This window comes from Ochlerotatus camptorhynchus, unplaced genomic scaffold, assembly GCF_037179485.1.
Source record: "Ochlerotatus camptorhynchus isolate MF236.1 unplaced genomic scaffold, CSIRO-AGI_Acam_v1.1 ptg000251l, whole genome shotgun sequence".
Classification (NCBI taxonomy): Eukaryota; Metazoa; Arthropoda; class Insecta; order Diptera; family Culicidae; genus Ochlerotatus; species Ochlerotatus camptorhynchus.
Window position 1 is genome coordinate 2,689,755 of NW_027040741.1, and position 15,796 is coordinate 2,705,550.

Genomic DNA, 15,796 nt, shown 5'->3' on the forward strand with positions numbered 1-15,796 from the left:
AAAACGGTTTGTTTGGTTCTTATGATGTGTTCAGGAATGTTGTGCATAATTATGATAATATTCTTGCAAAAATATACACTGTTAAAAAAATGTGTCTTAAATGAAAATTTGAAAAACACGAAATTTTCAAAACATTATAACTTTTTTGTTTGTGATTTTTGCATTACCAAATTTTGCCAGCTAGTAGCAAGCATTATGAAAACTTTCAATAATTTCATAATATTTTTGTAGAATTGCCAAACTAATATCTACAACTTCACTGCTTAATACACCATATCAATCGAACAAACCGTTGCGACAGTATTTATATTTTAACTCATTAGTACCATAGAGGTAACTCTAAGACAAGTAGGTCCCAAAGAAACGTGCTCAACTTTTTGGCTCACCTCTGGTACTATCTTCGGTCCCAAGCTTGTCGAATCACCCCTCGAAACATAGGAAAAACCAATAACCCCTCATTTTATCTATCAAACTTTCATAGCGAATCAAAACAAACATTGCGTAGTACTAGAATTTCGACTAGAATGGGATACGTTAATCGTTTGCTTGGGACCAATAGGCTACTAAAGTGGTGAGCCAATTTAAAATCGTTAGTTTCGTATTGATTGTTGTTAGTACTGTTTCACACAGGCCCTGCTGGAAAAGTAGTCGTGCCCAATATGAAGAATTGATAACATAAAATGACATTTTTACTAAAAAAAAAACTGTTCAAAATTTGAGCTAAATTGTAGATGATCGTTCAGGAACAATTCGCGAGCTCCTCGCGAGGCTCTTTGGAATTCCTCGTGTATTCTCAAATTGCTATTGCGAATGTCATGAAGGGTGTTTAATTATGCACAAGCTGGTAACAGTTGAGGTGTTTTAGATAGAATAAACAGCGTGTGCTTATTTATAGGTCCTAGCAATATGTTTGTGTAATGAGCAGGATCAACATTTATTAAGAAATATTAAGAATATTCTGATAACTGACAAGTTTACCGGAAGCCATGCTTAACATTTTACATTTTCATGCTGGATTGCACGATTTAAGTGCACCGCCATAAATACGATCACTCCGAAGGCCGATTCAAACCTTTTTTCTTCTGATGAAGTTATCGAAAATTACCCAGTCCAGACTTGTATACGTTTTCAGGCAATCTTACTATCCATCGTCCGGGAAAAGGTCAATAATGAAAGCAAAAGCTGAAAAAAACATTATTTATTATTACCTTCAGCATCAACGCACCAAGGAGGGAAATTGACTTGTTATGTTGGTCGGTCAACGGCGTCAACGGATACCTAAACTAAAACAAAAAGAAAACATGGAAGTGCAGAAAAAGCAAAAGTGTGCTAAAAGGTTAAATTGATTTATGCCAATGAAAAGTCACTATTATAAAACATATTTTACGAAAAAGAGCACGAAGCGACAGGCTAACTACTTGGAAAAGCATGTCCTCGGACATCACATCAGTGTTTAATTTTCTTGACTCGTTATCTCATGCGAGTTGCGAGAAGGTAACAGAAGAAACATATACACAAGACAGTATAAAGTTGTTGTTTATTCGGGAAATTAAAAATAAGGCTTAAACTTCTTAAGATGAATACGAAAGGCTTGAAAAAGCAACTTTAATTTATGGTACATTAGATTATTTATCATACACACTCTTTTAGCCAAGGTTCACAAAGGTGTAAATAATGGCAATTAGTTTTCCTGAGATTCTGTATGCAAATTATCGAGATTTGACAATAAAATGTGAGCGCTGTCCACAAACCACGTGAACAGTATGAGGGAAGGGTTGGCGGGTGTCCATTCAAAAGTTCTGGTCGGGAAACTAGAAAAAACGGTCAGCCTCTGCTGTCCAATTGGTAGACCCGTCGGTAACTAAGAACTCAGTGATGTAAGCATCAGTGCGCAAAACATTCAGGTTCAATTAATCATTTTCATATGAATAGTCATCGCCTCATCGATCACTGCTTCGTGAGAGTCTGAATGATTGGGAAGTAAACGAGTCACTGACAGCAGAGCACTCAGTCTGCACGTTTATTCTTCGGTGATCGTACCCAATTCTCGATTATTTTTTCGAAGGGTCGTATCAGCTTTTGTAAACAATGCATTTCATCGGTTTGGCGTAACTGATAGATCACCCACGTATACTTACACCACTACCAGGTAGTGGCTAATTTCCCCTATCTGATGGTAGTGTTAGCATAGAGGTAACGCTAAGACTTGTAGGTCCCGAAAAAACTTGCTCAACTTTTTGGCTCAGCTCTGGTACTATCTTCGGTCCCAAGCTAATCGATTCACCCCTCGAAACATAGGAAAATCAACTAACCCCTCATATTATCTGTCAAACTTTCATAGCGAATCAAAACAAACATAGTGTAGTACTAGAATTTTGACTAGAATGGGGTACATAATCGATTTGCTTGGGACCAATAGGCTAGTCAAGTAGTGAGCCAATTTAAAATCGTTAGTTTCGTATTTATTGTTGGTGTTAGCATGCATGGACGAGCTACCAGTTACGCCGAATCGACGATCAAAAGCGTAGTTTACAAAAGCTGATACGTCCCTTCGAAAAAGTAAACGAGAATTCTTGTTTGTTTGAGTGTACATTTTCTATGGAAAAATGCCTCAAGTATATGCTGTGTGAGCGAGTCGCCTGTTTGTGAGTGACTGAATGTTTTTGTTGGCTCTTTCATTGCCTCGTACTTTACCGTTTTGTGCATACGGTCTGGATAGAGCAATGAATTGACTAAAGCAGTGGTTTCACACTCAGCCTAAGCAGTCAATAATTTTACGCTCTGTGCATATTCTTCTGGTAGACTCCTCGGTACCTAGGGACTCAGTGATTTATGCATGTTCTTGGTTCATTTAAATTACCCCCCTAAACGTCCGAGCCCAACCAATTCATCAGACTGAGACTGACATCCGGCAAAGTGGCAGCTCAAGTGGTAGCTGACTCAGCACAGTGTGCCGAAAGTAGATTCCGCACAGCTTGGGCACATCGATCGGCACACCTTCGGCACAATCTCGTAGGCATTGGATTGCTCATTAAATGAAATGGGAGCACTGGTGGAAAGCTGTCATTGAAACATACTCTAATTGATTATACTAGAAGAACTCAGAACAGCAATTTACTTCTCGGTTCACATTTAAATTCGAAAGGTAGGCTTCCGAGGGCTGTCTATTGTCGGTCACAAGTCTTTCAGCTACTACCCAAATGGAGTGTACTACGAACCGGAATGCAAGAGCAATTTGGATGGATTGGATCATGCAGTGGCCGGCGCCGGTGGCGTAGTGGTAAGCGTGACTGCTTTCTAACACCCCAATGGGTCTGGGTTCAATCCCAGCCGAGGTCGGTGGGATTTTTCTGAGGCATAAAAAATCTCTGGTCACGTCTTCCTTCGGAAGGGAAGTAAAGCCGTTGGTCCCGGCCCATGTATGTTGTGAATGGGTGCGATATCCTACACAGGTGTGGAAGCTGCCTCCTTGCACATTCGATTGTCCTCAATGGATGGCAATCGATGTCCGTCGGGGATTGGCACTAGATTGCGGAACAGAGACCGACGTTAAATAAAGGAAAGGATCATGCAGTGGCGGCGAAGATTACTGGCTAATTAAAAACTCCTGGTCCAACTACTGGGGCAACGATGGATATGCTTTGATGGCAGTGAAAGGTAACAACTGTGGCCTTACCACCGATGCGACGTATTTGTTGGAAGTAAGTAGTGAAAGCCCCTGGATACGCGCATCTATCATGTGAGTCTCTATAGTGGCTCCCAAGATCGAGAATGACAGCTGCCGTATGAGTGTGTATGAGTGCGTGAGAGTGAGAGACTGACGAAGCATAAATTGCTGATGTGTGTACAATTTATGTTTGTTGACTAGTCCATTGTAACTTGTAAATAAAGACGCACGTAGAACGTAGTCCGCGGTTATTTTTCTTTGGTATCACGCGACTCCCGAGACGGGTGTTTATTGTCCGGTAGTTCGGTTTGGATAAACCTGTGTACATCTGCTTGCGCTGGGATTCCCACAGGTTATGGGCCCAGATCCGTGAAGAAAGTAATAGTGGAAAAGTGTTCTCCGGTGGAGGAGACATTTTGTGTGGATTGCGTTGCGTTTGTGCTTTGTTTGCGAGAAGATTTCCCCCGGCGGGTGTATGTGCTGTTGTCCGCAGCTGAACGTTTTTGTCGGGTGAAATTGTGCTGTTGGCAGTGGAGTATCGGCCAAGTGTGTAGCACGGAACGGAATACGAAACGGAAAAAGTTTTGTTCGAGGAGGAGAAATTTTGTTTTTCTCTCCTGTACGGGCTGAAGTGCAAACTTATTGTTTGCTGGTCCGGTCTCTAAAAGTGCGATTGTTTGAACTGAAGAAGTACGCTTCGTTCGGAAAAAGCTTATAGTGGAATAAGAAAGAACACTTTGTGGAAAGTATCGAATTGTGAACATTGTTCGCTCGATTGTGAAGCTGTTTTCTTTGCCCGACCGTGCGCGTAGTGTTTTTGTTTCGTGGAAAATGGCCGAGACGAAGATAACATTAGACCGGTTGAACGATTTTAATTGGGCAACTTGGAAGTTCCGGATGGAGTTGTTGCTGCTCAAAGAAAATCTGTGGACAACGGTGATTGACGCGAAGCCGGAGGTGGTTACAGCAGCTTGGACGAGGAACAACGAAAAGGCTCGAGCGACGATCGGTTTGGCGCTAGAAGATGGTCAGCTGTGCCATGTTATGGGAGCTGCTAGTGCAAATGAGATGTGGGACAAGCTCAAAGGCTACCACGAGCGAGGGTCTCTGTCGAACAAGATCCATATACTGCGGAGATTGTGCTCGATGCGGCTGAAAGAAGATGGCAGTATGTCGGAGCATCTAGTCCAAGCGTCAGAGTTGGTTCACCGACTAGCCAGCATGGGAGAGCCGTTGAAGGAACATCTTGTTGTGGCGATTTTGTTGTCAAGTTTGCCGGAGACGTACAACCCGCTCGTTACTGCTCTTGAAGGCCGTCCAGAAGAAGACCTGAAGCTGGAGTACGTGAAAGGTAAGCTTCTAGATGAGTGGCGGAGAAGATGCGAGAACAAAGTGCATGAAAAGGCCAGTGAAATGGCGATGAAAACCACAATGCGATCGGAAGAACGGAGAAGTTTTGTACGGGTTTGTTACCATTGCAAGCAAGAAGGGCACTTGCGGCGAAATTGTCCTGTGTTGATGGCGGAGAGGCAGCAGAACCAAGCGAAGTCGATGGTGGTTAAGCAATCGGATGCCGGTAGCATTGGCAGTAGTCGAGGAGTGTGCTTCACGACGACGACTGCAAGTGATGTGTCGATTGACGGTCGTTGGATCATCGACACTGGCTGTACGAAGCACATGGCTGGTTCGACGGCGAGCTTCGACAGCATGACGTTTTGCGAAGAGAAGGTGTCGTTGGCGGACGGGAGAAATGTAACTTCCAGAGGAACCGGACATGGAAGGATCGTTGGAGTCGGCTTGGAAGGCGAGTCCGTTGACATGCAACTGAAGGGATTGCTGTATGTGCTTGGATTGTCCGGAAGTGTGCTGTCAGTGAGCCAAATCACAAGCAATGGCTATGATGTGCTGTTTGGTGTGAAGGATTGCAGAATCCAGAAAGGCAAAAAGGTTGTTGCTATAGGTGACCGGATCGGAGGGCTGTACTACCTAAGGCAGCCGGTAGTGACGTAAAGCAGGAGGAGTGCTACGGAACAGGAGGAGTGTTGTAAGTAGATGCAGTAGTGGGCTTCACTAAGGAGGAGTGTTGGAAGTAAGTAGTGAAAGCCCCTGGATACGCGCATCTATCATGTGAGTCTCTATAGTGGCTCCCAAGATCGAGAATGACAGCTGCCGTATGAGTGTGTATGAGTGCGTGAGAGTGAGAGACTGACGAAGCATAAATTGCTGATGTGTGTACAATTTATGTTTGTTGACTAGTCCATTGTAACTTGTAAATAAAGACGCACGTAGAACGTAGTCCGCGGTTATTTTTCTTTGGTATCACGCGACTCCCGAGACGGGTGTTTATTGTCCGGTAGTTCGGTTTGGATAAACCTGTGTACATCTGCTTGCGCTGGGATTCCCACAGTATTTACATACGAGTGACAAGGAAATTTCGGTTTAAATTAAAAGAACCTAACCTAACCTAAAAGAAAAAAATGTAAGTTAATTAGGTTGAGTATGATTGTGGCGTGAAAATGTAGTTCGATATTGTTCAACTGAGTTTGGTTTGGTAGATGACCAATTGACCGAGTGCTGGTGATTTGCTTCTGAAAAGTATGGTCCTTATAAGGCCACATCTTGCCACTCCCGAGTCGTTCATTAATAAACGAACTGTATCCCGGATGGGTAGACTACCCCACAAATGGTTTGGATGATACCCCAAACACGTCGTCAAGCTCTTTTTTATGATTATTTTTATAAGGGTTACCTCAATCTACCAAACCAAACTCACTTGAACGAAACCGAACTACTTTTCACGGGACAATCACACGGAATTGTTATTGCTACCAATCAACCTAATAGAACCTAATTAACTTACAATTTTAAAACCGACCGTAATCTCCCGGAACTCCAACCCGATGGCAAAACCGAACGTCTTAGCTTGAGATCCTCCTTCTTGGCATAATACATTCTGACGTCGAGAAACCTCCAAGAGCTTCAAGCCCTGAATCATAACCTTTTTTTTTCCTCTGTTCGGGATCTAACACTACTGCGACCAGTAAATTGATCTATTGTAGTATATCCCGTGTCCTTAGTTTAGTGCATGTCGTATTACTCCATCACTATTGAGAAATGATGAAGTATTATTCGATTTTTTTACAGTTGCCACTCTTGCATTTATCGCAAGGATCCGACTCTAATTGAAAGGTCCCGCTATTTATACCCTTCGGAGTGTTGAAACACCCTCCAAAGGCGCGCCCCTTTGTCAGTCAAAATTGGATTCCTTAGCAACAAAGCAATGACACCGATAATGACCATGCATCAGAACCCTAGTCTTCAAACTAGGGAACAACGAATAGAAGATTAGGAATCACATAGATGAAGACAACTAACTCATTTTTTCTATGTTTCAAGATCATCCTCGGTAGACAAAGCCGAGTCTTGTCACTATCAACAAGGCATAAAAAATAACAAGGACTGAGATGTGTTCATTGGATTACTGAAAAATCCTGTTCCCCTAGTTTGAAGTAGCAAGGACTAGAAATCGGTGGTAGATCTTACATCCCGTAACGTACCACGAAAAGGTGATCTACCCACGTTACGGGGCCTGCCATAACCTTTAGCAGTTCCTCTTCCAGATTGAGCAGAAAGGTGTAGCAACAATCAATACGAAACTAACGATTTTAAATTGGCTTACTACTTGACTAGCCTATTGGTCCCAAGCAAATCGATTAACGTACCTCATTCTAGTATAAGTTCCAGTACTACACTATGTTTGTTTTGATTCGCTATGAAAGTTTGACAGATAAAATGAGGGGTTCGTGGATTTTCCTATGTGCATCGATTAGTTTGGGACCGAAGATAGTACCAGAGCTGAGCCAAAATGTTGAGCTCGTTTCATCGGGACCTTCTGGTCTTAATAGAGTTACCTCTATGGGTGTAGTGCTTCTGAATCGTTTCCGTCGGATTGACCAGCAACGTTCGTACAACATTAGAGCAGTAGGACTTGTAACGCGCACCCAGAGCACATATGATCGATCGGAAATGCAGATAGTTCTTGTCGATGAATACACTGAACTTCAAGCTGTAATTGCCACCCGACTGAATAATCACCGGGTAGCACATGTCCGGCTAGTTGGTATCCACACCGGAGACGTAACTTTTGTCTGTCAGAGTCTGCTTGACACCCTCTGACAGTTTGGCATGCTTTACTTTCTCATCTGTATCAATAATCTCCATGGTGTGATCCTTGAGGTATTTGTTGAATACGTCTACCGTCACCAGGTAGGCATTCTTGATGGTGATAACATAGAGGTAACTCTAAGACCACTGGGTCCCGAAGAAAATCATTATTATTTTTGGCTCACTCAGTACCAGAACAACGGTCCCAAGCAGTCCCAAGCTATTTCACTCACCCCTGCATGTTCTGCATGAATCCACACACCCCTGATGTTATCTGTCAAACTTTCATAGCGAATCAAAACAAACATAGTGTAGTAATAAAATTTCAACTAGAATGGGGTACGCCATAGAAGTACTTGGGACCAATAGGCACCTCAAGCAGTGAATCAATTTAAAATCGTTAGTTTCCACCCCCTGGTGATAACCTCGGAGTCCTCCTTGGAGCACAAGATGTATCCGATTGAGACGCTAATGTCCACCGTGTCGAAGCTCTTGTCCTTGACGAAGACTCACCAATATTCACAGAATCCACCCGGGAAGTTGTCCTTGAAGAAGACGGCCAACGTTTTGCCCTTGGATCCCTTGATCGCCTCCAGCAGCTTTTCAAAATTGGTCTTGTCTTTGTCGTTCTTATCTCGAACCAACAGCTTCACCGACGGAATGCCCTCTGTCGGGGACCGTCCCGACCGATTGGTGATGACTTCCACTTGCCAGGCGAACGTTCCCTTTATCCTCCTTACTTGATCCTGTTGCCTTCCGTCATCCGTAGACCTTCTTTCGCAAGCACCAACTACACCAATGTCCACACAAAATACATTTATTGCCACTAAAACACCGAGCTAAACACTACATCGAATTTTATTAATATACACTAATTTATTACTTTAATTAAAACTAAAACATATATTTTTTGCGTACGGGGTTCGCCCCCGGTCGACTACTCGCGACGGTGTACCTTCTAGACTAATTAATTTCCTATATTTACATTTCTATCGCATAATTCTACTTCCCACATTCTTCGGCGAGAAACTCTCTCCTTCTCCGTGCAGTTCGTGCGTAGTAGTGAGTGACCACGGCGAATCGGTTCACTACCACTAGCCACCACACTCAACCGATTTTTAGCACCGTGGAGTACCTTAACTTAGTCAGTGCGGTTGGCTGCATCCGTAGTTTCATGCTGCTCGCAGACATTCTCACCCACCCTGAAGTTACCGGGAAAACTTCTGAAAATAAAGAAAAGAAAAGAACTCCTTTCGACGCACTGGACCACCGATTCAATTTTGATCTGAGGTTTGGTTTTGCTCTGGTGACGGTAGTAAACACAATTTTTCTACCGGACGTTTCATCGAACCGGTTGATGTTCGTACTGTAACCACTCTAGTGACTCCATCATCACCTGGGTGAAGTTCTTGTATACGACCCATCTTCCATTGTGTGGGTGGTTGATTTGTGTCAACAATAACAACAAGTCTGCCGATTTGCATTTCTGCTGCTGGCTGCCAATTTTTTGTTCGTGATTGAAGCTGCGTTAAATATTCACGGCGCCAACGTATCCAGAAATCTTGGAGCTGCCGCTGGACTAATTGCCATCTGGATAGACGATTCATCTGAACATCGCTCAAATTTGGATCTGGCATAGCATGTAGTGAACCTCCCGTCAGGAAGTGTGCCGGTGTTAATGGCTCAAGATCAAGAGGATCATCCGATAATGATGTTAATGGCCTTGAGTTCATGCATCCCTCCACCTGTGCTAAGAGAGTGACGAAATCTTCTTGCGACACTGGATTTCCACCGAGAACTCGTAGAAGGTGGTACTTCGCAGAACGTACCGCTGCCTCCCATAATCCTCCGAAATGTGGGGCGCTCGGGGGGTTAAAATGCCAAAAAATCCCTTCATCCGCACATTCCTTAGACACCTTCTCACGATGTGTTTTATCTTTCAGCATCGCGAATAGCTCCTGGATCTGGTTTCTTGCTCCTACAAAATTCGTCCCGTTGTCCGAATAGACATCTGTGCATCGTCCTCGGCGGGCAAAGAATCTCCGCAAAGCCTGTAGAAACCGTTCCGTCGACAAATCTGACACGAGTTCCATATGAACCGCTTTCGTTGCCATGCACACGAAGATCGAAACGTAGGCTTTGGTTGATTGTCGTCCACGTCCTGCTCGAATGTATACTGGTCCGAAGAAATCGACCCCAGTCTTGGAAAACGGTCTCGAAACCGTAACTCTAGCAGCCGGTAACTCGCCCATTTGCTGCTGGATGATCGACGGTCTCGCTCGAAAACAACGCTGGCACTGACGAACAACCTTCCGCGCAAGATTTCTACCGCCTAGTGGCCAATATCGTTGCCGAACCGTACCCAAAAGTAGTTGGGGTCCAGCGTGGAGATGTTTGTGGTGATGATAGCGTAGAACTAATTCCGTGAATGGATGTCTAGCCGGTAAAACCATCGGATGTTTCATCTGCTGTGATTCCTCAGAGTGCGCTAGTCTACCACCAACTCGCAGGATGCCGTTTTCGTCGGTTCGAGGGTTAAACCATCGCAAGGGCGAATTTCGACGAACAGAAGAACCTGACGACAGATGCTTGATCTCCTCCGAGAATGACTCCGCTTGCACCTTCCGGATGATCGCCCATTCGGCTAGTTTCAGCTCGCTAGCGGATAGAAAACCTGTCCGTCTTTGTTCTTCTGGACACCGTAAGTTGTCCATGAAGCGTAGCCAGTAAGCTGTTGTACGAATTAGCCTAGTAAACGATGAGAACTTCACTAAGTAATCCGAAACGAACTCCTTTTCCATCGACGAAGCGCAAACCACCACATTGCGTCGTCGTTCTAATTCTCCTTCTGGTGGGTTTCCAGCTCCTTTCGGCCATTCTTCGGGAGGATCCTCTAACCAGGTAGGCCCATGCCACCATAAGTTGTTCTCGACAATGTCCTTCGGAGCGATTCCGCGTGAAATTAGGTCAGCAGGATTGGTGATTCCCGAAACATGTCGCCAATTGTTTCCCTTTGTCAGCGCTTGAATTTTGGCGACCCTGTTCGCCACGAAAGTGGTCCACGTTCCTGGAGAAGAACGAATCCAGTGGAGAACACAGGTTGAGTCCGACCAGAAGTGAACGCTGCCGTCTGCCTTCAGAGATTCCGCTACCCTTTCCCAAAGCTGAGCCGCTAGAAGAGCACCACATAGCTCCAACCGTGGTAGTGATTGCACCTTGAGAGGTGCTACCTTTGATTTCGAGGTCAGAAGGTGCACCGAAACCGAACCATCTTGTCGTTCACTCCGAACGTAGATCGTCGCACCGTAAGCGAGAATTGATGCATCTGAGAAGCAGTGGTATTGCACGGACACCGCTGTTGGTGCTATGACACACCGTTGTATGCGAAGCATGTTCAGTGCAGGAATTTGCTTGTGAAATGCTCGCCATTCCTCACCCACCGTTCCAGGTAGTGGGTCGTCCCATTGCAGACATTGGCCGTGTTCGCCCTTCATACACCAGAGCCTTTGCATGAATATTTTCGCTGCTGTGATCGTCGCACCGAGCAGTCCCAGTGGATCAAACAATCTCGCAATGAAGCAGAGCACTTGTCGCTTCGTTAGGATCTGGTCATCCGTTAGTGGTGGTATCGTGAACGAGAACTTGAAACAGTCCACGTTGGGAAGCCAGGTCAAACCCAATGTTTTCACCTCTGCATCCTGGTCCCAGTCGATCCCATTAGAATCCGGTAGCGCCAAATTCTCCTTGGGAATGTCTTCAAGAACAGCTGGACAGTTGGAGGCCCATTTTCGCAACTTGAATCCTCCACTGTTCATCATTGCGTCGATTTGTCGCCTCAATTCGACCGCAGATTCGACGTCGTCCGCTCCAGATATAACGTCGTCCATATACACGTCCTCTTCTACCGCTGGTGCAGCCAAGGAAAACTGCTCTCGTTCGTCACTTGCCAGCTGCTTCAACGTACGAGTCGCCAGGTACGGTGCTGATTTGGTGCCATATGTCACCGTCAGCAGTTCATACGCTACAACGCTTCCATCGGTTCCCAACCAAAGAACGCATTGAAGAGGAGTGTCGACCAAGTTCGTCCAAATCTGTCGGAACATCTTCTCAACGTCGGCTACAACCATCAGCTGACGTGTACGACTGCGCAGAACAATCGACCGTAAATCCTGTTGTACCACAGGTCCAGCATAGAGCGCATCGTTCAGTGAAATCCCAGAAGACGTCTTGCACGAAGCATCGAAGACCACCCTGACTTTGGTCGTGGTGCTTGACTCCTTGATTACAGGATGATGTGGCAGGAAACATCGTTTAACTGTCCCCTCCTCTTTATCGTCCACTCTTCTCATGTGACCGAGCTCGAGGTATTCGGTCATGAAGTTGAAGTACTGCTTCTGAAGGTCTGGATCCTTTTCCAGTCGTCGTTCCACAGCTCGAAGACGTCGTAGCGCGATGTCTCTCGATTCGCCTAGTTCCGCTAAAACATTGTCGTTCTTAGGGAGAGTAACGGTGTATCGGCCTTCCGAATTCCGTTCGACAGTGCGCTCGAATTGCTCTTCGCAGCGCGTCTCGTCCGGAGATAACTTGTTGACGGCTCCCACTTCCTCGCAGGACCAAAACCGTGCCATTAGCTCCTCCAGATTGCTCGATACCGACATGTTGCATGAATATCTCACACCAGGATTTGATGTAGCGACCTCGCCTGTCACTATCCATCCGAAAACTGACTCGGTGAGTACTGGCAGACCGGTTCCCAGCGGAATCTCCCTTCCGGATGGGAAGAAGCTGAAGAAAGCTTGGATGCCCATGACCAAGTCGACCTTTCTCGAGCGGAAGAATTCAGGATCTGCAAGTTCGATGTCTGCCGGTATGTCCCATCCATTTGCCTGCACTGTAGAAGTGGGCAGACAAGCTGTGACCTTCGGCAAGACGAGAAAATCCATCGGTCTAGAGTACGACGAGACTCGAGACTTGATGACGGCTTGAATCTTTCGTGTGACCCTCGTTCCGGATTGTCCGATGCCCAATATCGAAATATCCACCTTCTGGCTAGCAACCTTCATCAACTGACTCAGACCTTCAGAGATGAAGTTGCATTCCGACCCGGAATCTAATAGCGCGCGTGCCGGATAGCGAGAACCCTGGTTGTCCTCGATTACAACTACTGCCGTAGCCAGAAGTACCTGCGATGTCGGAAGCTGCGCCGTGTTTGACGATGCTGTCTCGACCGATGCTGCATTCGCTGCCTTGGGATCAAAACTCGAGTCGTTCCGGTTGCCAGTTTTACCCGAATTGGCCTTCTCGGGTGATCCATTCCTACTGCTTCTTCCTTCGCCCTTGAAGCACAGCAGTGTGTGGTGTCGAGCCTTGCAGTTGCGACACGAAAACTTCGACGAGCAATCTCGAGCTAGATGTCCTCGTTTGAGACAGTTTCGGCAGAGTGACTGTGCTCGTAGAAACGACTCCCTGCTGGACAGCGACATTTTCAGGAAGGCTGGACACGTATGTAGTCCATGAACCTCCGTACACGATGGGCACTTAGCGGTGTTCCACTGTACGGCGTTGTGGCTACCCGAAAAAAAAATTACAGTGAAATTTTCAGTGGAAACAATGCTCTAACATTAATATTTATTGTCGACAATAAAAATGATTGTTATAATGTTGTACTCTTCCGAAAACGGCAAAACTGCTACCTAGATGTACAATGAATGTACATAATAAAATGTTGTTACAATGATTTTTATCGTATTTTTAATTTATTTTATTGTTAACATGATTCGATCATGAACAATAATGAACAACTCTATTACAATAAAAATTGTTGTTACATTAAATATTGGTGTATTTTCATTGTGGGTTACTTCACGAACAATAAAAATAAATCTGATTGAAGCATGCAGACTATGAGAGGGTCAGCAACACTGCCAATGTAATTAAGATAGGCGCTGCTCGTATGGCTCTGGCTTTGACAGTTCGTTTGGCTCAAAACCAGGCAGTCCGCGTCCGCTCATATCTTATCCTAGACCCTCTCTAAAGCTTAATGGAGACCTTGTCCGTGCAGTCAATAATCATACAATAATAATAAAAAATTCCACCACTTGAAGATCTCAGGAAGGAACTCTCAGGTGGAAGCATATTTCATGGGTGATTCTCTCCAGTCGAATGCATTAACTTATCAACGACGCTCAACCACCAAGGAGACGTGACCTAGGGATATCGAGCGCAGGGGAGTTGGCCTGCATTTCTCACAAGTTCCGGATCGAATCTCGATCCATAACCAGTAAAAAAAGGACCACCCGTAACAGACATACCACCCCCTTCCCTTCCCGGGGCAATGTTTTATTTTTTCGATTTATTTTTAAAGTCGATAAAGTAGATCTGTCAAGCCAACACAAACACTCTAAAGTACACTGTTATTTTTTTAATAAATAAATTCGCCAACCAACAGTAAAATAACAATAATATATAATGTTATTGAAAAAAAATTATATGGGAAAATCACGAAAATTTCATTGTTAAGATACTTAACAACCCCCCTTTTTTATTGTAAATTTTCCATTTACCATGAAATTTATTGTTTTGTACAACATAAATCAAGGTAAATTTATTGTAGACGTAACAATATAAATCATTGTTAAGACAATAATTTTCGTCTTATTGTTACATTGTTTTTTAATGTATTTTTGTTGTTATTTTTTTTCGGGTAACCTTCGGTGAAAACGACTTCCGTCTGGGTTGTTGTGGCTCGTTTTTGGGTTCTGCCTTCGCTGGTAGAGACTCCAGGATTTGAATTCTCCGATGTAGGAACTCCTGCAAGTCCTGTAGAGTGTCTTGCTCCTTAGCGGACGTGTGTTCCTCCCAGCCCCGTCGAGTGACTGGATCCAGACGAGAACTCAGCAGTTCTACCAGCAGCAAATCCTTGTATTCGGCTGGTTCAATGACTTGATCCAATATCTGAATCGCACGATCGAATCCATCAGCCAGTTTGTGGAGATCCGTGACCGATTCCTTGGTAAGTGAAGGCAGTTTCACTAACGCTTGTACTTGCTTCCTCTTCAGTAGCTTGCTGTTGTTGAAGCGTTTTAGCAACGACTCCCAAGCTATTTTATAATTTTCGCTAGTTATCTTCAGCGGATCGACTAGCGCCTTAGCTTCGCCTGCTAAGCAACCCTTCAGATAGTGAAATTTCTCCACATCCGGAAGTTCTGCCTTCTCATGGATCAAGGACGTGTAGAGATCCCTGAAACTCAGCCAGTCATCGATGTCTCCGTCGAAAGTCTGGAGCTTGATTTGCGGCAGGCGTACACGGTCCATTGTACCATGTGTACTGGTGGCGTCCGCACTCCGTGTTGACTGGTTTAGGGCTGCTTCATCCTGGAACTCCTTGGCCTTCTCCATCAAGAATGATTTCGCATCGTAGTAGCGATTCTCGAACTCCAGTTGCTCCTTTTCGACACCTTCTTGCTCTTCATAGTCCTCATGCGATTCGATCTCCCAAGAAGTCTCACTAATTTGCTCCCACAACAAATCTATACGTTCGAGGCGGACATTGACCTGACTAGCTGTTGTACCCTCTTTATAATACCTAACGAACTGACTAATGTTGTTTAACGACGCTCGAAGACCCTTGAGTTTTGACTTCAACGCTTTCAAGGAGTCGGTTGACCTGGTAATCTTCGTTGACATGGTTGTTGTTGGAGGAATCACGGTACGGAAACGAAGAACCAAGAGCCAGTCAGTTGGTAGGTACTAGTTGTTGATCCTCTCGAAGTTTGGCGAAACGTTGGAAGATCAGAGAATCGAAAGGAATCCACGATGTAGTATACAAATTGTCTGCTTCGGCTGGGCATATACTGTTCAACTCACCTGTGAGAGGAACCAGTGGTGCTACCGAAGCCAGATAGCAGTATATTCCAAAACGGTGCGCCTCAAAACGTACAATCCGTAACCTCAGATTCGAACTCG

The 15,796-nt window shown here is 44.9% G+C and overlaps 1 protein-coding gene across 1 annotated transcript; it reads right to left on the reverse strand.

Moving 5' to 3' along the window:
• Positions 1-6,126: 6,126 nt before the first annotated feature.
• Positions 6,127-15,517, reverse strand: LOC135704945 (uncharacterized). The gene is made up of 5 exons (XM_065226486.1): positions 14,540-15,517; positions 9,735-13,383; positions 8,345-8,621; positions 7,579-7,733; positions 6,127-6,131 (listed from the first exon to the last, which is right to left on the reverse strand). The coding sequence occupies exons 1-5, from the start codon at positions 15,515-15,517 to the stop codon at positions 6,127-6,129; spliced, it is 5,064 nt and encodes a 1,687-aa protein (XP_065082558.1).
• Between the last annotated feature and the right edge of the window lie 279 nt (positions 15,518-15,796).